The sequence below is a fragment of the Gambusia affinis genome, linkage group LG10 (genome assembly GCF_019740435.1).
Source record: "Gambusia affinis linkage group LG10, SWU_Gaff_1.0, whole genome shotgun sequence".
In the NCBI taxonomy this organism is placed as follows: Eukaryota; Metazoa; Chordata; class Actinopteri; order Cyprinodontiformes; family Poeciliidae; genus Gambusia; species Gambusia affinis.
Genome location: NC_057877.1, coordinates 26,348,424 through 26,372,356, shown reverse-complemented (window position 1 = coordinate 26,372,356; position 23,933 = coordinate 26,348,424). Strand labels below are relative to the sequence as shown.

General features: G+C 38.0%; 1 protein-coding gene across 1 annotated transcript in view; it reads right to left on the bottom strand.

The window, feature by feature from the left end:
- Nucleotides 1-1,428: 1,428 nt before the first annotated feature.
- Nucleotides 1,429-23,933, bottom strand: part of syde2 (synapse defective 1, Rho GTPase, homolog 2 (C. elegans)) — a 44,491-nt gene continuing 21,986 nt past the window's right edge. The window contains exons 5-8 of the mRNA XM_044130000.1: nucleotides 19,064-19,190; nucleotides 10,846-11,027; nucleotides 9,383-9,614; nucleotides 1,429-5,163 (exon numbers count right to left, since the gene is read on the bottom strand). Of these exons, the coding sequence (XP_043985935.1) occupies nucleotides 4,457-5,163; nucleotides 9,383-9,614; nucleotides 10,846-11,027; nucleotides 19,064-19,190 (1,248 nt within the window). The 3' untranslated portion in view covers nucleotides 1,429-4,456. The remainder of the gene's footprint in view (nucleotides 5,164-9,382; nucleotides 9,615-10,845; nucleotides 11,028-19,063; nucleotides 19,191-23,933) is intronic.

Genomic DNA, 23,933 nt, shown 5'->3' with positions numbered 1-23,933 from the left:
TGTGCGGGATGTTTACCTAAGCCGGCTCATTTCTCTGCTCTCCCAAATTAGAAATGAAGGAAAGTTCAGCTCACTACGTCAGAGGCTCAGATATCAAGTGGGCGACCCTGACTATCCAAACACTCTGTGATATTAAGTCTGCCTTTGTTTTCGCTCTTGCTTTCGTAAGGAAACCTTCGCAAATCAAATTTAAACAAAATATATTTAGAAATAGGAATTGTCTGCAGCCAACTCTCTTCCACATGTTTAAAGATTTTTTTTTTTTTTCAAAAAGCCATGAATAAATATTTCAGCTGGCTTGGATCTGTCTCCGAAGACCCAAAATTAACTTTGAAACTGACAAAAACATTTTCCTTAGTGTGAAAGATTATATACACTTGGTGACCGCCGGTGGAATTTTTGGCTGTGTCTTCACATAAATTCCAGACAGGACGTGTTTCTGGAGAATGGACATGTGGGGATTTAAACAGGGCTGTGCAGTGCGGACGGATGTGTGTACATTCTGTATCCTAAAACTTTCTCATACCTGCTCAGCGCTGTGATAAAAACATGATAGGAACCGTCTGAAGTGACATCAAACACGGCTGAAAAACATTTAGTGCTGAAAGGCCTCTGGCTGCTTTGACTTCTCCTGATATTTAGCAGAGATTTGCATCGACTCAACATGAACCATGACAGAAACCAATCATTTTATATTTATTTTATATTATTTCCTACAAAATATTTCCACTATTCTATAAGAGTGGAAATAATTGTAGGAAACTAGCTCCAATAAATTAACTGAGCTTGCGAGTTGAAAAAAGCAGCTGCATCTTGGGAATGTCCCTGAAGCCAAGAGTCATTCTGGGAGATTCCCAAAGGCCAACATGGGCAATTCCCCAATGAATCTATCCACTGAGGTTTGGGTGCAACAACTCCACAGCTCTGCAAAGAATCTAAAAAACAAAATATCTTTAAGATGTTTGTGTCTTTGCTTAAAACGCTTTTTTTTTAAACTCAATATTTTAGAGGACTTCGTGGTTCCCTCTGATGCCAAACTTACATGAAAGATGAGTTACCAGCAATGCAGATGAGCTGAAGGCCGCCGGTCTCCATAGCAACCTCCTGTCATTATCCACAGGTGTTTGAGTTTTGGTTTTCAGAACAAATGGAAGTAACATAAAAGAAATAATATACTGCACTAAAACAAATGATAATTATCATTTGTTATAATCAAACCTTTTATTCAGGTTTGCATTGTATAAAATCAATGCAAACTTTCCAATGTATGTTTTCCAATTAACCAAATCACTGATTTTATACATTTTAGTACTTTAAAACTTTTTATTTACACCCAAATTTAGGTTTAAATTTGTTATAAAAGTTGCATTTTGAGGAAAACAAATACAAACTAAACAGATAGTTCGAAAACATGCAGCAACCAAACAATAATGTAAAATAATATCTTTATTATGACCATATTTTTCGGGTTCAATACAAAGCACTTATCTGATCAGTTTGGAGGTGCGTTCAGTGTGGCACTTTCTTCTCTAAAGGACAAAGAGGATGAGACAGAAATGAATGATTATATCTAAAACATGATGCAACAAAACAAAGCAAATGTGATTTGTAATAACAAATATAACAACAATGTGCTGTAACCACTGGATCCATGCTGTTTGTAAGCGACCTCACTATTAGATCTCATATTGTCACTTAAATGTTTCTTGGATTCAAAGTACAGTCTGCATTTTAAATAAATGGATAAAAATAACTGATCTTCCTCCATGAGTTTTATGAATACTGCTCAGCATTTTTTTCTGTTCTCTTTGCAGGCAGATAGTTTAAAAGCAACTTTGCTGAGGATATTTTATTAGACTCCCTCAGCAGTTCACTGACAAATGACATTAAAAAAATCCACTGAAAAACATACTTTTTATTTTGAGTTTGCTGCTTCTCTAAAGTTGAATCTTATAGAAAAATTCAGTTTGTTTGCATTTGTCCTAAATATGAAGGTCCATGATTAGAAGGTTTGAAAGAGTACTTTGTGTCAAAAATGCATAAAAATCTGCTTATTGTGACAGACTGTAACTATTTAAATTCTGTAACCCAAGACTTTTTAAAAATAATCTGGAAAATGCTTGTGACTCTAAATATTGTTCGGTGAAACAGACAATTATTTCTGATAAGGCAAATGGACAAAGTCACACTTAATAAATAGAGCCAACAACTTATCTGCTTTTTAAACTATTCATGAGATTTTGCTCAATTTTAGCCCCATTTTACTTGCTTTCTTCAGATGAGTCAAGACTACAACTGATCTTATACTTAAGTTACTTTTTTTAGTTCAAGCGTCTTTCAAATTATGAAAATTAGAGTATGACCTTAAAATTCAAATAAATTTATACGAGGTCCCAGAGGATATCCTGTAGTAATAATGTAGTCACTTTTTGACTATGGTTCCATATTTATAAAATAATCTTTTGCATCTTAATCAATCTCCGCCTCTAAATCCTTTAGAAGAAAATGAAATCCAGTCATCACTTTATCTAAGTAACAAGTGGTCAAACAAATAAGCATACATTATAAAATAGTCTTATTTTACACATAAATATGAAATACAATGGCAGATCAGACAGAGCCTTGCTTATGTTGGTAAAGCTTTTGACCATGCAACGTCCAGTACCATAGAAAACACACCAAAAGTCATCAACACATCTCAGTCCACCAGACACAGATTAGCTCAAATATATACACAACATAATAACAACACCAATAGCATTTTATCATATATTTTACAGCTAGAGTTGTACCATTAGTCCAGCACATTAAGATGTGTACAGGTAGCTCAAAGGGAGATTTACACGACTGCCGTCAACACTACAAGGTCATCAGAAGTTTTTAAATACGCCATTGAAATATAGGATGTAAAAATAATATACTCCAAATACATTTATATAATTATATACATATCCATTTAGGTTAAATACTGATCACTCTGAATCCCTGGATTGATGAAAACCTCCTTTGTTGCTTTAGGCAGCAAGGTAACAGATGCTAACTGGATGAGGCCTTCTAAATATCGCTACAGAAAACTTATGTTGACATCATCTGTTTAGTTATTTAGCTTATGGTCTTCTGTTGTAGAATAGAAGACCAATCCCACATTCATTTTAGTTTGTTTTAGAAAAGCATAAAGAAAAAGCTTTTTTGTTATTTTCTGTTTTCAAAGTTGGGCTAGCTAGCTTGGATCTTCATTCTAAGCTAAAAAAAAAAAAGCCAATTTCTCTATTACTGCAACTTGTATTTATTTACCAAATGAAAACATTATCTGTTGCTGTAGATGATCACAAAGATGACTAAAGAGAAAATGTCTTTTTGTTTTACTAAGCTAGTTACCTCTAACTTTTATGCTAAACTAAAAGAAGTTTAGCTACCAAAGAAAAATGTGTCAAAATTCCCATCCAATTAGAAATCAAATAAGTACCATAAATTTAGGATTGGGTTGCTTTTATGACCTCCAGTATGAGATGTTTATCAAAACCCTTGCACAACATAAATTCATGTTTATTTTTTGTCTTTAAGAGGAGTTTTCCACTGGCCCATTTTCTCACTTTATTCAAATCACAGTCATATTCATTCTAACACTAAGAAGCATAATAATCTACACAGCTATCTGCCTAATAAGTGCATTAATGTTGTATAATATTCTTGTACCTCGACAGAAAAGCTCTCAGTTGCCTTAAAAAGGAAATCCACTTTAACAAAAGAAAATTACATGTTTCTCCTAAAAACTTGGCTTGTTTCAATCAGCACTCAATCAAAACAGGCAGTAACAGGTAGCAGCTCTGAAACAGATGTGAATTCAATTTCTTTTGTTAGATTATTTCTCCGGTCAAAACAAATATCTGCTTCAATCATTAAAACCAAAACTTTTTGGATACTGACATTAAGACCGGTCGGTAGTTTGTTGCCAACATTGTAGAAACGACAATTAAAATATTCAAAGATGTTATTTTGTTTGTACAATCAAGCAGTCAGGAGATAACATATTTTCTTTCCGGGTGGATTTTCCTCTTGACGCACCACCTTCACACAATTAAGGCACCTTTTAAACCCCTGAGGGGTCAATGGGTTCTTCTAATAAGAAGAAAAGCAACAATAACAACATGGAACACAAAACAGGAAAGAATGCAAACCAAAACAAACCACATGATGTAAGACACATGAAAAACCAAAACAAAACAAAAAAAATTGATGGAATGTCTGTGGGTAAGGTAGAAATTCTAGAAGTGCCCTGTTTCATTACTTCTCCTCTCACCTTGTAACTTATTACAGCAGCACCACAAGCCACAGGACTCCTGTGGAAACACTGTGGGTGTTAGCGAAGCACCTTGATCAGTAAAGTAGGTTCTCCTCAAACCTCGTCTGTGTTAATGGGTCTACAAATGGATGTGTGTGTGTGCCTGCGTGGTAGTCAGTATCCGACGTTGAGCTTGTTCTTGTTTAGCTCTCGTTCCAGGTTTCCTATTAGGGTGTCGATGCTCTCCTGCAGGTCTCTCAGGTTCACCCTGTTACTCAGAACAGGGCTGATGTCCTGGATCTTCATGTAGGCCTGGTAAGCGTGCTCTTTAGGAAGCCGAGCCGGGAGGATGTGGTTAAACATTTTCTCCTCCGCCTCCTCCTCTTCAAAAGCCGGCGTGTTGTTTGAACTGTCGCTCTCGCTTTCTTTCTCCTCCTCCTCTTCTTCCCCATTTTCCTCCTTTAACACAAACTCCTCTCTTTGAGGTTCTTCCTCCACATGGGGATCAGATGCAGGACTTGTGACCCTCTCCTGGTCATCTTCCTCTGCTGCGTCCTTCTCACGGGCTTCCTCGACCGCCTCTGTGTCTTCAGATGGCACATCGTCGTAGTCTGCTTCTTCTTTACTGGGAGGAAGCAGCAGTTCAGAGGGGAAGTAACTTTCACCACAGCCGCTCCAGTCGCCAGCATATCTGTTGCTGGGACTGTCCAGACGTCCTGGTTTGGGCCGCAGGACACCGGCCATCTCTGCTTCACTGAGGTTTAAAAACTGGGGGCGCTCTTTCCTACGTCTCAGAGGAGGGGCTGACAGAAGGTCGAAGGTGGCTGGAGACACACAGGCTGCAGGGAACCGAAGAGACGATTGGTCATTTGGGTCCACAACTACAGGGAGAGATAAAAGACAGAATAAATTAATCAGACTATCATAGAATAAATACAAATTCATAAAAGTTAGCATGGAATATTTGTTTAAAGGCCCAGAAAAAAGTAATTAAAGGTGCATCTGAACAGTTTTTTTTCAGTAATTCAATTTATAAAGCGAAACCTATGTTATATAAGTTTGAAATATTTCAAGCTTTTATTTCTGTTAATTTGTATGAACATGGCTTAACTCATAAAAATCCAAAATTCAGTTTTTCAGAAAATTTTAATATTGCTTAAGACTTTTACAGAAGAACTTTTTAAATGCAGAATTATGCTCTCATCACCTTCCTAGCGTAATGGCAGAAAAAACCCCATATATATAGTATATAGTAATAATACTACTACTACTAATAATAATAACTTATTAAAAAATGAAGTATGTTCATGGTTATTGACTGATGTTGTAGTTTAGTAGAAAACAATTCAATATTTCGGTAAGAAGAATAATTTTAGATTGCTTTTATTCAATATCAAAATTTTCTGAAAAACAAAATGTCAGGTTTTTTTTTTTTAGCTGTAAAGCATTAACCAAAATAAAAACTTTAATCAAAAACACTTTGTGCAGTTAGGATTGAATCGAATTACAGAAACAAAGCAGCTTTTTAATTATGTTACAATCTGTACAGATGCTGCTGTAAAAATAGCAGTTATTGAGATATGCATTGTATAAAACCCAAATTAAGATGGTGGATTTTGCAGAATATCTTATTTTACATTGATTGATAATGTTCCTGTTTGAAACCAACAATTGCAAATCATAAGCAAATAAAAGTCAAAGGTTTAAAAGAGAAAGTTTCGGTTTCTGCAGGGCTCAGCCTGTAGACTGCTTGACACAAAATGGCTTGCTTTATTGCTTCCCTTTTATTTCAATACAAATAAGGCAAAAGTACTCCAGCTTGGGCTGCTCCATGCAAATCAGAGATTTTTTTATGTAACTTTGAAGAAAAAAATCATGCATTGTGTGATTTTGGGTGATTTGAGCACCAATAAAACCCTCCAGAGCAAAATACATTTCTGTAAATCGTGCTCATTTTACGGAGGAACTGCTTGCTGCTATTTAAAGGTGTCTGAGCATTAATTTTATCAAATGAAGGAACATGCCAAATCGGGCGCATGCTAAAGTCACACCCCATCCCACAAAGTGTTTTGCTGGCAACAAAACACTTTGTGATTTTGTTGCCAGCCTGTTGATGACTGAATAAAATTTTAAAGTTAACCACAGCGATGCCCCATGAAAAAAAAATCACGTGACTGCCCCATGAAAAGGAAGAGTGAGTGATCACACAGTCAGCACAGTCTGATTACCTGTCTCTCTTTACCTCTATGTACCATTTCTTACTGCTTTGGAAAAGAATAAAACACAGTTATGGTGTTAAGAGTCACGTCCTGTACTTAGAAAATAAAGTCAGAAAGAGATCACAAATTTTGCTTGTTTTTTGAAACATTTATTTTTTTCCAGTGTTCCCAGAACAGAAATGTTGAGTTATGTTATGTTTCTACATTTACATATATGTTTATACCCAACAGCAGTCCTGAGGCTACAGACTTAAGCAATTATCACTTGAGGCACACAGACATTATCTTCCCGATTCAGAGACAGTGTTGTTCAGTTTCAGACATGATTCTCTAATGGCATGAATTAAAGAATTAAAAGAAGGATTAGAAGGAACTGAAAAACTTCAGTTTTCCTTTAGTTAATTTCTGTTAACTGTTTATAAGAAACTGTGAGAATATCTTGCTTTCTTAAAATCACATGCAGAGTTTGTGATATAAGGTTGAAATAATCTGAAAAGGTCTGTGCACATTCCTTCACAATCTGGCAGATTATACAGTTGAAATGACAAATTAAAGGTGGCAAAAGTTCTGAAATGATTTCTCTTCACCTATAATTGTTATTTCACAAAAATCCAGGAGAGGCCTGTACACTTTTTTTAAATGCAGAATGGATTACTTTGTCTTCTGAGTAATTATTTGTATTTTTCAGATATTTGCAAAACGATGTTTACAATTCAATAATGTTCTATTATTTTACTTTGTGAAAGTAAATGTGTGCAAAAAAAATCTTATATTTAAGTTTAAATACTTAATTTATTAATAAAAACAGTCCAGTAAACAGTGACTAGATATTGATTGTTAAAGCTCAACTAGAGCGCTGATGTAAACAAATACACTCAGACGCTTCCCTCATGCTGTTCCTGTCATCACAAACACATTCCCTTTCTCTCTCACAGTTAGAAAACGCCCAACATATAGCTGTCCATCAGCTTTGCCCGCTCTCTCACGCTTTCTGTAAATGCCTCCAGTGTTTTCCCACCAGCAGCCGTCAGATGCCATCGCCTTTGCCCCCATGCGCATGTTGCTCAACGCGGCTTTGAATCGCGTTTGGTATGTGTGTGTGAGAGGCGTGAAGTGGCGGCTGAAAATATCTCATAATGATTGTGAAATGTTAGGGTGAAGCTCCGGGGGCTGAAGGGTAAGGTTAAGTCTGGAATGTCTTTAATTACAGTCCAGGCGTCCTCCAGTCCGTGCTGGGGAAGAGGATGGAATGGAGGTGAGGGTGTAAACAAAGGCTTGAACCTGGAATGAAAGCTTTTTGTAGAAGTTTTTACAAACAGCAGCCAGAAAAGACCAGAAACTCTTCTCAGGAATTGCTTTAGTCTAAAATGTAAAACCAGGTCACTTTATTGAGCTGGTATGGGTCTAAAAAGAAATAAATATATTTTTCTGATATATAAAAAGTTCATCCTGTGCTTCCTCTCTTATATCCTTTATTACATCTTACAGGCTTCTTTTCTGGATTTGTTTTATGCTTGTTTTTATATGTTGAAGCTCTAGTTATTTAGGAATCAATATTCTATTTTAGAAAGATAAAGAATCTTAAAAGTAAGTTCTGATAGCAAAAAACACTTCAATGCACATATTCTAAGGTGGGGCGAGTGTTTTGATCCACGTCTGTGTCAGTTCTGAGCAGAACAACTGCAGAAAATGTTTATCTGAATTTATAATGTTTGTGTTTTGAAATAGTTTTTATCACAAGCAGGCATTCACTTCTGCAATAACTTGAAGAACACCTTTAAATCCTTGGGTAGGGTGCCGGACTGTTGGATCTCCAACCAACTTCTGTCTGCTACAATATGGATTTTATGTTCGTCACTGGATAAATAAAGATAGAAATATTTTCTTAATGCACCCAATTTCAAACTGGAGACTTTAACACTATGTTGCTTTTGGGTAGACATTGTTTGTAATTCCATCGCTTTTTGTTCACCCTTTAATTCTTTTTGCATATTGTTATCTCTCCCATGAAACTCAATGTTGCTACCATTAGCTACTTCTAAAATAGCTTCTTAAGCATTTAAAACAGGGTTAGTTAAGAGCAGGATTCAGAGGATGCAGCTACATTTAGCAGGCTCAAGCAGAAATGGATGAATGCCTAAAATTTTACAAATAAAGCTTCTGTAATACAATCTCAGAGAGGTTTGTAACAAGATTGCAGTTTTAAAATTTGACATAATTTTGTTTTATTCAAGAAAGCAACCAACATTATTGCATTACTTTTAATTTGGGAATGGTTGGAACATATTCCTTGAATTTCAAAATCTATAAAAATGCAGTTTTTTCATGTAGGGATGACATAATTGTTTACTAAATGTCAAAAGAAATGCAGTAAACTTGCTCATAGCATAAACTTTTCCTTAATTGCAACATTTATCATCCCTGATCTTAAGTGCTTTCTGGAATAATCTTTGGGTTCCTTCATACTTCACAGCAGACAGCTGCAGCCAGCAGGAACAGCTGTGGTGGCTGACAGATGGGCCGCACGGGGAAAGCTGGGACTCTGCTGGAGGACTGATCTGTCACAGAACGGCGAGGATACGCCTTATAAATTGGGTTTACTTTGGGCTTGCTGGCTTGGCTCTGATTGGCTCAGCCACCACGATAAAGCCCATGTGGAGAATTACATCCCAGAAAAACCAAAGATGGAGGTCGGCGTCTATCAGCCACACTCATGCCAGTCTGTAACCTCAGTGATCAAAGCAGCCCAGTCCAACATCAGTTCTTTTTTAGAGCTGAGCCACAAAGCTGGTAACAATTTGTAAACTATCCCATAAAAAGGAGCAGCACGACTTGAATGTAAGGGAATCAAAAAAGCAACATAAAAGGATGTTGGGCTCACCTGGCCAGAGCTGCAGCAGGTAGTGCAGGACTTCAATGTGCTTTTTGAAGTGCAGGGCGCTGGCGAGCTCCTCTGAGTCGATGAAGACGCGGTTGGTGTGGCACGAGGCCTCCTGACGCTGGCTGAGCAGCACTGGGCCAAAACACACTGCCAGGTTCTGACATGTCATCTTGTTCATTTCCTGGTAGGACGCCACGCGCTTCAAGTGGTCCAGAAGCTTCCGCAAAGTCATCTAATGCAGACACACACATAAGCGCGGACAAATAAGACATGTCATTATGCTGATTAGTAGTTGCAGTATTACCACTGTCGGCAGCAGAGGAGTATCAGAGTGAAGCCTCTTCTTCATCAAGCTAATCTGTTGCAGGAGCAGGAAACAGAGGATCTACAAAGTGATCCCCTCTTATTTAAATGCTACATTTTCAAAGTAAGAAATGAGATCAAATCAGGGTTTCTCCCAGCGTGTTGGAAGCCTGGAGGGCTTTATGTGCGCTCCACCAGGCTAAGCATCGTTTCTTTATTTATCAAAAGGTTTTTCCATACACCAGTAGCAGTGACAGCAAAGACATGTTAAAGATTTTCTTTTGTGAAACTGCTGGAAGCACCATGGCAACATAGTCTGAACAGTATGAGAACACATGGAAGACTGTGTTACATTTATTTTAATCATTTTTTTTTATATTTGCCTTTTTTTAGACTTTATAGTTGATGTTTAGATACACATGATTACTTTGTAATATTTTCAAATTTCACGTCAACTTCATAGATTTTTTTAACTCAAAAACACAGCAGGGTGCTGGACGACTGCCCTGGCACCCTTGACACTGAGCTTAGCAGATTTTCTGGGGGAAACCCTGTCAAACTATAAATAATTTCAAAGTTTTTCTTCCTTTAAAGTGAAGTATGACTATTATACTTTGCACCTATACAGGGTATAGGTGCAAAGCACAAAATCAAAATAATCACAAGTGGAGTAAAACGTTACGAAATAATTATATAATATATAATAATAATTATAAGATGTTAAAGTATATGTTTAACCATTGGCACATCTATTTATTCACGCACAATATTTTTATTTTTAGCAGCAATGCCTACTACCCTGAGCTTTTTGTATACATATATATATCTTTATAGGCTGATTTTATTGGTAACATAACGGTAATTATGTTTCCTCACAGCTGAGACATTAAACTGATTTGTTAGGTGCATTGTCAGTAATAAACTTTAGACTTTCCTCCAAGAATGACATGTCCAGCCCTGCAAACCACTTAACACAGCCATTATCACTACGCTGAAAACACACGTAATGTCATTGTAATGGTAGCAATCTTGCACATTGCCGTCATTCCACAGCCGCCAGCAGCTTAGCCACAGTGACCTCTCTCATAGCTTCCTTTGTAAATGTATCTTCCGTCATTAAACTGTAGGACAGCGGAGTGACGGCTGTATTTTTATCTTACCCTCTCCACCTCCGGTAGGATTTCCAGCAGGCTCACGGTATACTCCGAGTCTGCCGGATCGTTCTCGCACCCCGCAGCGGCCATCTTGAGGGGCCTGGTGGCCATGGTCTCCAGCACCGCCTCATACAGCTGCTTGGTGATTAGAGGGTAGGGAAGTTCACGGAGGTAGTCCTTCAGCACTCCTGACAAGGGGAACAGAAAGATGACTGAACATGAGAAAATATGACTCACAATTCAGTCTGAACAGGTTATGTCAGGTGGTTTTCAGACATTTGTGTTTATGTACATTAACCACAATGAAATAGGAAGAGTTTTTGTTTTATTTAAAGGACTAAACATAGTAAACATTTCTGATTAATTGCTAGGATCCATAATGCTTGGAGTGCCACAGAAACCTGTTCTAGAACCCCTCTTATATATACATAGAGATTATATGATTTATCAGATGTATTGGCTTCTCTCAGATCTGTTTCTGTATTAATAGCTAAAACTAGTGCTGGAGATTAAATACATATCCATATTCTCTATCCCAAGTAGCTTATGTTTTACAGTAGCTATATATTTCTCATAGTTTTTAAAAGAAAATGTAAAATACAATTCTTTTTATCTATACTAGAAAAAACCTGATTATATGGATCCACTCTACAAGCACCTCTAGTAGTTTGGGAAGACAAAAATCTTCCCAAACCTGCAATATTTATATTTATATTCATAACGTAGAATATCTAAACTTGTTAGGATCATTATTAAACCTTATGGTGAAGATTATTAGAATAGATTAATACCTCTCTAAAACAATTTATTTCTCTTGTTCTTATTGAATGAAATGCACAGGTAGCTAGCAAGCCTTCTTTCATTCATGTCTTTCTATGAAATAATAAATAAATATCTACAAACTGAGGCTCCATTATTTCTGCTAGTGATCCTATGATGTCTGGCAGGCGGCCTGGTTGAGTAGGGTGTGATGCACTGGCTCTAAGTGTTTTGGGAGACTGGGGGGGGTCTGGTTTAACACCTGTGACTTTGGACTCCTGTAGCTCAGACAAAAGCCTCAGAACAACATGAAACCGACGCTGTCTGTCTCCACTAAGCTCCTGGCATGTCTTTTCTTCAAAGGCAAAAGGGGAGAATTAAAAAAAAATAAAAAAGGTTTTTGGCAGCCTGACAGGTCTTTGTGGCAAATGTCTGCTCTCGTTTTCCTCTACATGAAGCTGGATCGGTTTTCAGGGAAGGCTAGCGGCTGTGTAATTAGCATTATTGGTTCTGCCTGTAAGTAATTCTAATCTTCAGAAAGATACAGCCACCTCCAAGAATGCTAACACTTTGTGTGACATATTTTTAAATTAATGCAAACACTCTCTTGAATTCAATCTATTAATTTACAAAAAGTATTTTGTTTAGATCTACGGACATGCAGTTGAAATTATTCATACCGCTGACAGCTTTAGGTTTAAAATAATTTCAACTGCATGTCCCTTCTGACTGAAGATGATGTTAACATTGTGCGATGACCCAGCCACTGGATACAAACTAAAAGCTGCTTGAAAATAACGGGCCTGACTGCTATAACGCCAATAAACATTTTTTCCATTGATTATTCCGAAGGATTTAAATACCATCTGAAATGGTAGTCTTGAATAAAAAGCAAATAAAAAAAGTTTTGTCTAAATATATACTTTATTTAACATCTTAAAAGTTGAATGGAAATTATTTGATATCTAACTCTATCAGGAATATGAATAATAATAATAATGAATTGCCTGAACATAATTTGGTGTACAAGAAGGCAGTGGTTAAGAATTTAAATTAGGAGTTTAAAGGTTAGAAAATTAAGCTTTTAAAAAAACACTCTAACTTAATCAGTACTTAAAAGTTAAATAATATAGGAAAGGCACAACAATTCAAAATAATTACTTGCAAAGTAATTATTTAATTACTTGGCATTGGTGACAGAAGTTTAAACAACAAGAGTATCCCAGAGGTTTGGATTGGGAAGACTACATTAACATTTGATGAGGACAATCATTATGTAATTTGTGGACCACACAGAGTAAGCACTATCATTTCACTTATTTGGAATGAGCAACAAAGAAAAAAACTCATGAAAAAACTAATATTGCATATTTGTGGGTTTAAGGTTGGAAAATCACACCATGCTTGATGTAGTGACTGAAAACCACCATCAGGCTGGAACCCTGTCAAAGAACCCTGCCCCACTGAAACTTACTGAAATGTTTTGAACATTTTGAATACAGAAATATTGAAAAGACAAATAAAACTTCTGTTTAAACAGCTGTCAGCCTTTATATGTGTATTTCGTAACAGACTTGCTGAATGGACAGTCCCAACTTGTCTGTGTTGAATAAAACCAGATTGCAGTGAGATCAATGTAAATGTGACAACCGCGATCACTTCCTAGAAATTCCCAAAGCAGCAACGCAATCGCTTCACATAACCAACGCTGATTACTGAGCTGGATTTAGGATCTTCTACTTCATCACCTCTGAATATGCTAATCACTCCGGTCCACCTGGAGTGCGCCTTCTATTTCTAGCAGTACACTTTGATGCGAATCCTCGGCCATCCTCTTAGGCACACCTTAATGTGCTAAGTTTTTAATCCGTGTAAGCCACTGCTTTTCTTTTTAAAAGAAACTGAGGCTTAGAGCAACTATTTTTGTCTGCCTTGTTGGTCCATCATCTGCCAGGTTTTTTTTTTAGAATTAAAAAGCTCAAATCTTCAACTAAAGCATTGGGTTAGGTGACAAGAAGTCAAAAGTTTCTATCTTACTTTTTATAATGCATTCAATGAATACTGAATGCATCTTCAATATTGCAAACTGGAAACAGAAATAGTAGATTCACTATAAAATGACTTGTAGTTGTCTGTTTTAATAGTTTAAGCATTTTAAAATTCATTAATACCCACAGCGCATTGGCACTCCAGAACCTAGCATTCACAGTTCTCATTTTCTTACTCTTTGGGATCCAGCCAGTTGGCATCCAGGGTGCTGATTGCACTAATCTGCAAATGTTCAGAAATAATTGGTTGCACAAATTTGGACATCTGAGAGTATTTGCCAAAAGGATCTTATAAGTTCTTTTTTTCTTTAGTTTTTTTCAACTTCTGAAACATTCTGCTCAATGCTGTCACTGCAGTCATAACAGATTGTGATTGTTTGTCCTTCTCAGTGCTGATCACTGGGGGAACTAACAGAAGAAAAAAACAAACAATAGTTTTTGTAAATGCAAAGCAAAGTTGCTGCTTGGTAAACTCTTTCAACCAGCATCTTTGTATTTACAATCATCAAATTTGAAAAGTTAATGTTTATATATCTTACTGTTTAACTTGTGGAGCTGTGTATGTCCTATTTTAAGAAGCTTTTAAATGTTTTTAGTTTTTGGTCAACAATCTTGTAAGTTGACCTGAACCAGACAACTTTTAAGGACGTGGGCTTTGACCCCTTTCAACTGCTTACACTTCTAGACTTTACTAAACTATTTACAAACACCAGACATAAAAAAACACAACTAACTATTATGTATTTCTGAAACATCTGCTAAAAAGCAACCTGTACCCAGACAAAGCAGATATCATATCAGCCCTTGTATCACAGGTAAACAAGCACAATATTAGCTGTGAAACAGCTGGGCCAGGCTTTAACAGCGCTCCACCAAACAGATTGAAATCTTCATTAAATATCACCTCCTGTGCCCTGTGAACCAGCGCACTTAATAACCTGGCTCACTTCCATTAATGCTTTGTGTCATTGCCTTAGTCATATGTGATATGAATGAGCAATAACATCAATAAAAGCTTCATTCATTCCCCTAAATGTCTCCCAGCGTTAGTTGATTTCCAAGCCAGATAACCGATGAACAAACATCTTCCCGGTTCTCCACTGACAGCGTTGATGAAAAATTCAGCCAGACTGATTCATCAAAAGAAATCAAACTGGAAGCAAAATTTCATCCATCTGTTTTCATCATCCAACTCATTAAACTGAACTTTTTTTCATCGTTTAGGGAAGTAAGCAAACCAGATCTAATGAGAATTACCACACAGCTTGTTTTTCTTCCATTCAACTGGAAACTCCTGCATGGCAGGTCTCCTGACCTGTCCTCTGCTCCGAGATAGACTCAACAACAAGCATCTGGACTGTTTCAAGTAAAGTCTGCGTAGCAAACCTAAACAACCTGACTATTTCCTCGCCTTGCATAACATCTTTGAAGCCATTTCATACACGTTCCTGTTTCTGCAATGCTGGAAAAAAAAAAAAGATCCCTGGATGCGTGTGTACGTGTGTGTATGCACAGGGACTCGGGTAAAATGAGGAGAACACAGCCATTCAGGTAAATCATTATCCTGACGTGTGTTTACTTTAGTGTCTTAGACGCTGCTGCAGCCTGAGCACACACACACACACGCACACACCCACGCACGCACACGCACACACACACACACGCACACGCCCACACACACTTACAACATGAGGTCAGTCAGGGGCTCACTGATGAACAGGTGTGTCTACTCTGCAGGTGCTTCACCATCCTTCTCAGCCAAGCTGACAACAAACACCCAACGGCTGTGTTATAATCAAGAAGTTGGCATTTGGCATGTCAGCACTATTAATACACTCTGTATGTGTTTTATATATATATACACACACACACATTATGATAGGAACTAAACGTACGATCCACCTTCTTCACTTCCAATGCGATTCAGATATCTGAGGTTCAGCCGATCTGATATAGAAAAACGGCTGAATTGACTAAAAACGTTTCTTTTTTTTAAACATAAACATATATCAACTGCATAACAAATTTATCTGATATCTCTGCACCAGTACAGCACACTTAAATACACCAATAGCTTCACAAACTTGGTCAACATGTAAAAACATTAAAATCTTTAACAATGTAAAATAAATAGTAGAGAAACAGAAACTGAATAAAGCAACAGGTCAAACATGTAAAAATCAACTGCAACAAAAGTTCTTTCAAATGGTTCGAAAAGTATTATTAATATGAATTCAAAATATAATGTAAAATAAATAACAAAACATGATGTCCTTCAGAGCACAAAACACAGAATTAGACTGAATATATCTGCCCTCATGGACCAGACACATTGTCTCCAATAATCAATTTCTTTAGATTTTTAAATACAGATATTAATGTTGGATCGGTGTAGCTGCCTTCATCTGACTCTTCTATTGTATGTACTCTGCGTTGTGTGCAATTGGTAGAAGGAACCAGCAGACGAGGAGCCTGTGTGTATTGCAGCAGTAGAGCAGGTTTTTTCTGTTTAAAACAAAAATATTTTCAGCACAGCAGTTCTTGGGCTCTGGCTTCCCCACACAGATCTCTCCCCAGCGCAGCTCAGCGCGAACTGAGGAGGGCAGCGCCAACACACAGGATATGACCCGGAAACAGGAAACAAGAAAATAAAAGCTTCTCCACCAAAATAAAATACACTTAAAAAAACCAAGAAAAACAAATATACACAGATAATTAAGATGGATTTGGGGTGAAATATAAACATGTTTACACACTTGCTACACATATCTTCTAGGAACAAGACATATCTCTCCAATCAAGACAATTGTTTAAAACTCTTAAATTAAGCCTTAATATGCTTAACTTTTACACAACCCCAAATGTGCCACCAACCACTACAAGGCACACGATGCATTAGGGCATGGCTCTACCTTTGACCTCTTGTTCAAACAAAGCAGAGGGTCACTCCTCCTGTCAGTGCTGCAGTCAGCACCCCGTCCAGAAAACAAATGAGGATTTGTTCTCCATCCTGACCCCCCCACTGCTGAGCACACCCCCACAGTACTTGGGGGTGGGCTGAGGTGTGTGTCGCTGCCTCCACCAATCACGAGGAGAATCTCTACATAGTGGTTAGCTCAAAATTTTCACTGAACTATTTCTGTAACTCTGGAACAGTTGCACTCCTGTACGCTGAGGTGATTTATTATAAATATATCCTGAATTAGTTCTTAATTTCTGACCCGCAGTTTAGGAAACAAATCAACGGCCACAGAGCCGGCCTGCTGCTCTCTGTAAAACACTCTCTTGCTTCCCTGGCCTGCCCAGAGTTCAGCTAATCCCCCATGCGTGAGCCAAATACCATCTGTGTTTGTTCGGTAACAAAGGGGACACTTGTTAATGACTTTCCATGTCTTCACTGGAGTACTGCCGATGGTGGGGGGCAAAGCGGAGAAGGAGGATGAGGAAATGGCAAATCAGTCAAAACTCAGAACCAGAACTGTGCAGGAACTGTGGCATGATGAGAATCCATCAGCTGGTTTCTGGGTTCAGGGTTTATGACAACAAATTGTCCTAATTAATGTCCATTTCACATGCTTTCACTGGGGATTTCATTCAAATACAACAATTTGAGACTGTTATTGAAAATTACATGTGTAAATCCCATGAAAATCACATGAAAATGTGATCACATGTGATTTTCATGTGATTTTTTTGTAAGAGACCTGCACTCCCTAACAAATCAAGAAAAAAAATCTTGTTCATATTATCTTCTCTAAAGTATGAAATAAATGTAAAAATGTGGTATTTTCTTTTACTATTAAAGAATGGCAGAATTATTATTATTATACTTTTTTATACAGTACTTCATTACATAGAGAAAGATGCAATTGCTTTTCCACGAGTGCAAAAATGTATATGTTGTTGATATAACACCAAATAGAAAAAACAACAAAATGACCAAAAATAATTACTGTTTATGCAGACCTGTTGAGGATATTTCTTTTTTATCTTTATACTGATGTTAGTATTGGGATATGAAACAAAGGATTTGGTCTGAAACAGTAAAGGTCCGTGCTCTGAGCATGTTTTGCAAGCTTTGAGTTGAACTCTGACCCCTAGGATAATCCCTTTCACTGCCAGCGCTTTTAAATTAGCCGTGTGACACGCCACTCCTCCAAGCTCGTCCACACGCTGCTCACTTGATGGCCTGGAGATTAGTTTTATAAACCTTAATTAGAACGTAGCACAGGTTTAAAATATCAGCATTGGGATAGTAAAATTTGACAGATTTCAAACAAATCTGAAATTTAAAAAACCAAAATAATGAATATAGTAGAAGAAATATAATGTAGCAAGATTATAACCCTTTGATCATGGCATCATGTATCAAACCCCCACATCTCTTCAGTTCTATCAGCCACAGCAACTCGCTTGGCAGAGCAAATTTAGGCAGCAAGCAAAAACCAACAATCCTCGATGGTGCAGGGCCTTTTTTTCCAGCCCGCTCAACTGTTAACTGTGTTCTTTGCTCTGCCTTGCAACTGCATGTGGATCAAAGCAGGCATGATGGAGCGACGCCTAAGCGAGGCCTCTTTCTAAAACCAACAGCAGCTTCTACAATACCTACTGGTTTCCATGGCCTTCCTCCACAGGAAAAGAAAGTCATGACTCAAGTCATTTTCTACACCTCTGAGCTGATGAACTCAGAGGTGTTCTTCAATTGCCTGACTGTTTTATTTTAAAGTAAAAAAAAATAAATAAAATAAAATAATTAAGAATAAAAGTGGTATTGTCAATTGTGCCTTACTTCAGGTCAAACTGTAAGACAACACAAATCCTCTCAATCATGGCAACCAGGGAGGGGACAGTCCATTACAAGTCCAAACCCACAAACTTGATGGAGAACGAATGACCTGAATGTACAGCTGAGTTTGATCAGTGTGTGTGTGTATGTGTGTGTGTGTGTGTGCGCGTGTGTATGCGTGTGTGTTTGTGCTTCCCTTCAGGCACTGATCTATATGTCGACTGCTGGAATGCTTCTATTACTAACATCACACACACACACACACACGCACACGCACACCCACGCACACACACACACTGTTAGAAGTGCACATGTGTGGCGGCCACACCAGTTCAGAGAGAACGTTTACCGATTGTGATCAATACTAAACCCGGACTCCAACAAATGAAGGTCTCATTAGTTTCATTTGTAGATTCACAGGAATCACTTTTATCAAGCATTGCTTATTTCACCTCAGTAGTTTCAAGTCATTGAAACTACTGAGGTGTTCTACTTACAGTTACACTGTGCTAAAATGTGATTGATATTCTAAAGATTCCCTGTATGTACTTGAATAACGGATTTTCCTGATTAGACAGATTCCAGTGTGTGGCTGCTGCGTTGCATTTTCCACTCCAGCTGGTCATGTTACCTGTGATGACGTTGATGTCAGGGAACATGCTTTCACACAGCTCCGCGCCTTGGCTGTCTCTCTCGAATGCTTCACGCAGCTCCTTCTTCACGGCTGCGGAGCCACACAGGCGGTAGAGACCCACCACCTGGAATCACAAACACACAGAAACGTGTTAGTCAAATGTATAGTTCATAGCATTTTAGATACCCTGTTTATCAGCTTTAATCAGTATTTCAACAATGAAGATTCCCACTTCTCTCTGCAAAATGAGACTTTGATAAGCTAAAGTTTACAATGATTTTAGAAATAAATACAAATTGACTGATTTATCACTATTACCTCTTTCTGTTTTGTGTTTGAAATCAAATGTGTTGCTACATTTTTAAAGATTGAGTTATTGTCCAGACTGGGAGTTTAAGAATAGAATGAACCATAAATTACAAGTAAAGTCCAAACAGATAAATAGATCTCGACTGACATATTTTACTTCAAATTGGAGCCACAACAATGTTTTTATTGATGTATTTTAAGGCCACACCTCAAGTATGCTGATTTTCTGAGCATTATGATAGGAAAGTTATAGGTACATATCAGCTTCAAACCCATGAAGAGTGGTGGGGACATCATGTTAACAGATGATGGGTTAATTACTATGCATCCTGCCACTGCAACATTTTACACTGATATTACGTTTGTGGCATTTTTTAATGTCGTACTCCTACACCTTTGGTCTTCAACACCCTTAGGCTCTGTAGGTAACTAATCTGTATTCATACAAAATTCAAACAAGATGCTGTGAGAGCAATAAACTGGAGATTACTGATTAGTTTCTCGTGACCTTTTAACAAAGTCAGAAATACCAATCACCTACTTTGATGCTGATAAAAAAATTCTCACAGTCAATAAAAGCTGTTTGTTGCAGCTGTCAAACACTTGAGCTTAACAATTTGCAACAAATTGTGGTGTATTCATTGTCTCATTTCTACTTCTTATGCAGTATGCTGTGTATTTATTATTCTGCTGCCAAAATATTTCTAAAAAATTTGCATTTGATGGGATTATATCTACAAAAAGGAGCTCAGACCTTAAGATCCAAACTACCAAACACATTGTCACAAACCTTGTTCACCCAAAAATCTATTTTTAATCTCATGTAATTTTCAAGATCTAAAAATAAAAAAGACAATGTCACAAACATTGTTCGTCTAAAAATCATTTTTACCTCATGTAGCATTTCTTATCACTAATAAGAAATGCAGTTAGCAAGCTTTTTAAATTATCACTATGTAAGTTATGTGCCAAGATAATTATGTCCAGAACTTCAGAGGCACAAAACATGTTGTTCCAATAAATAATTTTGTAACGGCAGAAGTTATGGGATTCTTTCTTGATGTCAGTGACAGCCGCCAAGATGTTTTACTCTTAAAGGACAATTTCAGAATAAATTTTAATGCTAAACAGCAAACGTAGCAGCATCACATTTAAAAGTGCCAGAGTGGGTAAAGTGACGAGGTAATGTGAGTTACACAGTAACAACCCTCTAAAGTGAGTATTAACTTACACTGGGCCCTGTGAGCTGAAACAAGCAGCCTGAATTTCCATCTCATCACACGACAGTTTGCTAAAAATTTAAATAAGAGACCTTCCGATAGAAAGTGGACAAAGATATAAAGGTTCTCAGTTTCATAAAAGTGCCACATCTTATTGACTGAGTGTGTCAAAGCTGATCCCCTATAAGGACCAAAGTGATAACAGAGAATTAAAAATGAAAGCTATGAACCATTTTTGTTTCTTTACCTAAGCCTCCAGACTGTGACCTAAAGGGACTGGAGACATCTGATAGCTGAAACTTGGCACCGCTGCTCTCCTTGTTATGCTGGGATTAGGTCTGGCTGCAGACATACCATAATTTCTCCTACATGTGTCTGTCTGGTATGTGGGATTGCAGGCCAACTGGTGTGGTTGCCCCAGTAACGTGTTAAGTCAGTGGGCTGTGAATGGCGGGTCGAGTCTGGTTGCGCGCACACACACACACACAAACACACACTGCCAGGGTTTCCGGGCTCCAGCGTAGGAGCAGTGCCATGTCTATCTGTCCCAACAGAGCGACTGCTGCTAAGCTGCCCTCGCAAAATGCAGTGGCGATTTTCTAAACCTCACACGAGAGCGAGAGAGAAGGACAGATTAGGGATTTGGCTTTGTGTGCAAGTAAATAAAAGTCACTGGACACAATGAACAACAAGTCCATTCAGAAATAAAAACATGGTGTCTCTCTTTGAGTGCAGGCAGAGAACAGCTGTTAGCAGAAAAGAGGGTCTTGCTCTTATCCTCTGTGGCTGCCGGGCAACACAACAGGCGGCACCGGGCAAGACCTATTTGTGGATAACGCAGCCACAATGACCTCCAAACAAAATGAGCTGAAAAGGAGAGTGGATGTCAGTGATGTAGAGTATTTTCCTGCTCTGAGATCAGCTGTAAGATTTAACTTAATAAGGAAGAAAATTTCACCAAATGTTTCACCAAGTTTGGGAATTTCTTTCCTCATCTGGCAGGAGGAAATGATTTCCCAAAATGCAGTCATAGGAATGTGTGTGTCACAGGAGACCCCTGTAGGACCGCCAGTCATGCTAACTTTATCCAATGAGGAAATGGTTTGGGACAGCAACATATCCAAGCATTGTGACAATTTCTTAATATTCACTCACCAGGCACTCACACCTGCTGAGTTACTTGTTAACTAGCAAAACTCTCTTGGGTTTACAGAGAATGATGTGGAAAATAGAGCTGGAGCTGAGTGCATGAAATGCCTAGTTGAAGTCAGAGGTCAGACGTGAATCACCAGACTGGTTTAGGAAGACAGCGATGCAAAAGCAGCACAACAAAGTACTTTTAGCAACCTAGAATACCATCTGTTTGAACCACATGTTGAACCTTTAAGGAGAATGTTTGACTTGGCACAAGGTCCAACATAGTTCCAGCTGCCACTCATGTATGCTAAGAACAAGAAACTGAGGGCTACAACTAAACAGAGTCGCCAAATTTAAATACCAGATTTTAAAAATGCTGACTGCTCTCGAGCTCAGCTGTAACATTCAGATGGTAGAATCAGAAATGTGTGCAAACAGTACTTAACTGTGAATCTCTCCTACATTAGTCTTTTTATTTTCTGTTGGTGGAAGTACACTGGTTTATGCGCAACATTTGTCTTACCAGTCTTTGATTGAAATCAGACTTTCAGATCAATACTACACTGATTGCGCATACAGGCCATGGTAAAATTTGCCTTGTATTTTTTAAATCTTTACTATAAAGTCTCTCATCTTTGGAAGTTTGCACATGTAGAAATCCCTTGCTTCCCTCCTCTTCTCTAGTCACGCCATCAGATCATGTGGAGGGAATCTGAGGCGCTATCAAGACAGTCAGAAAATACTATTTATACTTCAAGTCCTGGATCTGCCCCAAGGCGTCCTCCCACTAGGACACTTCTACAACAAACTGGTAAAGAATATGGCCAACAGGCATCCTAACCAGATGATCAAACCCCCTCAGATGGCTGAGTAATTTCTCTCTGAACCTATCTAAATACCTCAGGTACTAACCCTTATAGAAAAAGGTTGAGTCTTTTGTGAAGCCTTGAGGGTGGAACAATGTGTTACCTTCTCTCTGTGTCAGTGTTTGTTTAGATATGGGAACTGCAGGAACTTGGTCAGAATTAAAAGGGGATGATGGTTTGTCTTACGTCACAACCTCCTCCAAATTGTACACATTCGTGACAAAGTCAGGTTAGCAGAAACAAAACAGCAGCATTTTTTCTCAAGCATTGGGGTTGGATATGATGATTGAAAAGGGGATTGGAGAGCAATGAGTGCTGCAGGAGAACTGATGATTAACCATTCAGCACCAAGAGTGAGGTTGACGCCAGTATGAAGCAGTTGTCAAACTGTTTGTATGAGTTGTTTGTCTCTTTAATTAATGCTTATACCACAGCTTCCTACTGTAAAACAACCTTTAATGTTGTTCCTCGTGGTTTTATGGTAAGCCAGCTGCTTGCACATCAAACCAACTGATTACATAAACCACTGACAACTCAACAGAGTATTATATTCTTCAGAACTTTACTGACTGCCAAACTTTTATATTGCATCTACAAAAGAAGTGGTAAAGCTCCCTCAAGACTCTGGTGATTTCTCCGCACACTCCACATCTAAGTACAACATTCTCAATCATATATGTCCTGTATGTGAGTTGAGTCAAAAAGCTTCTTCTAAGACTGTCTGTCAGACATACATAACTCCATTCTTTGACACAGGTACCCTCTGAAGTCTTTTCAAAGTACCAGCACTCATCTAGGATCTTAAAAGCTTAGAAAAGCCTTGAGGACACACATTTCAACGCGACTATCAAAAGAGAGCGGCAGCATAAAAGACACAAGCAAATGTGAATTTTGAGGGCAAAAAACTGCAAAAACTCCCCTGGAATGTGGTGTCGACCCCAAGCCTAACCTCTGTCTGCTTGCCATGCAGAAGACCCCTGAAGTTGATATGAGACTAATGAAAAAGAGGCAAGAAAACAAGAAGATGGGGGAGAGATTAGAGGAAGCGCTGGGAGCGACAGCAGACAAACATGCCAGACTTAAAAATCCACAGACAGGAGAGATAAATAGATACAATTCACAGCACTGGGAGGTTAAAGTCATAAAAACAAAGAAAATAAATCCGACCCGACATATTTAAAAGGTAATGGTGATGTTAGAGTTGTAAAACGTTAAGTCGGGTGGGCACAAAAAGCTGAGACTTTATCTTGGTGAGGCAGGAAACAAGTGCCACAACATGAATGAGGAATACTGAGGTTTCCAAAATGTCTCACCCAATAAAAATGAGTGCAAAAT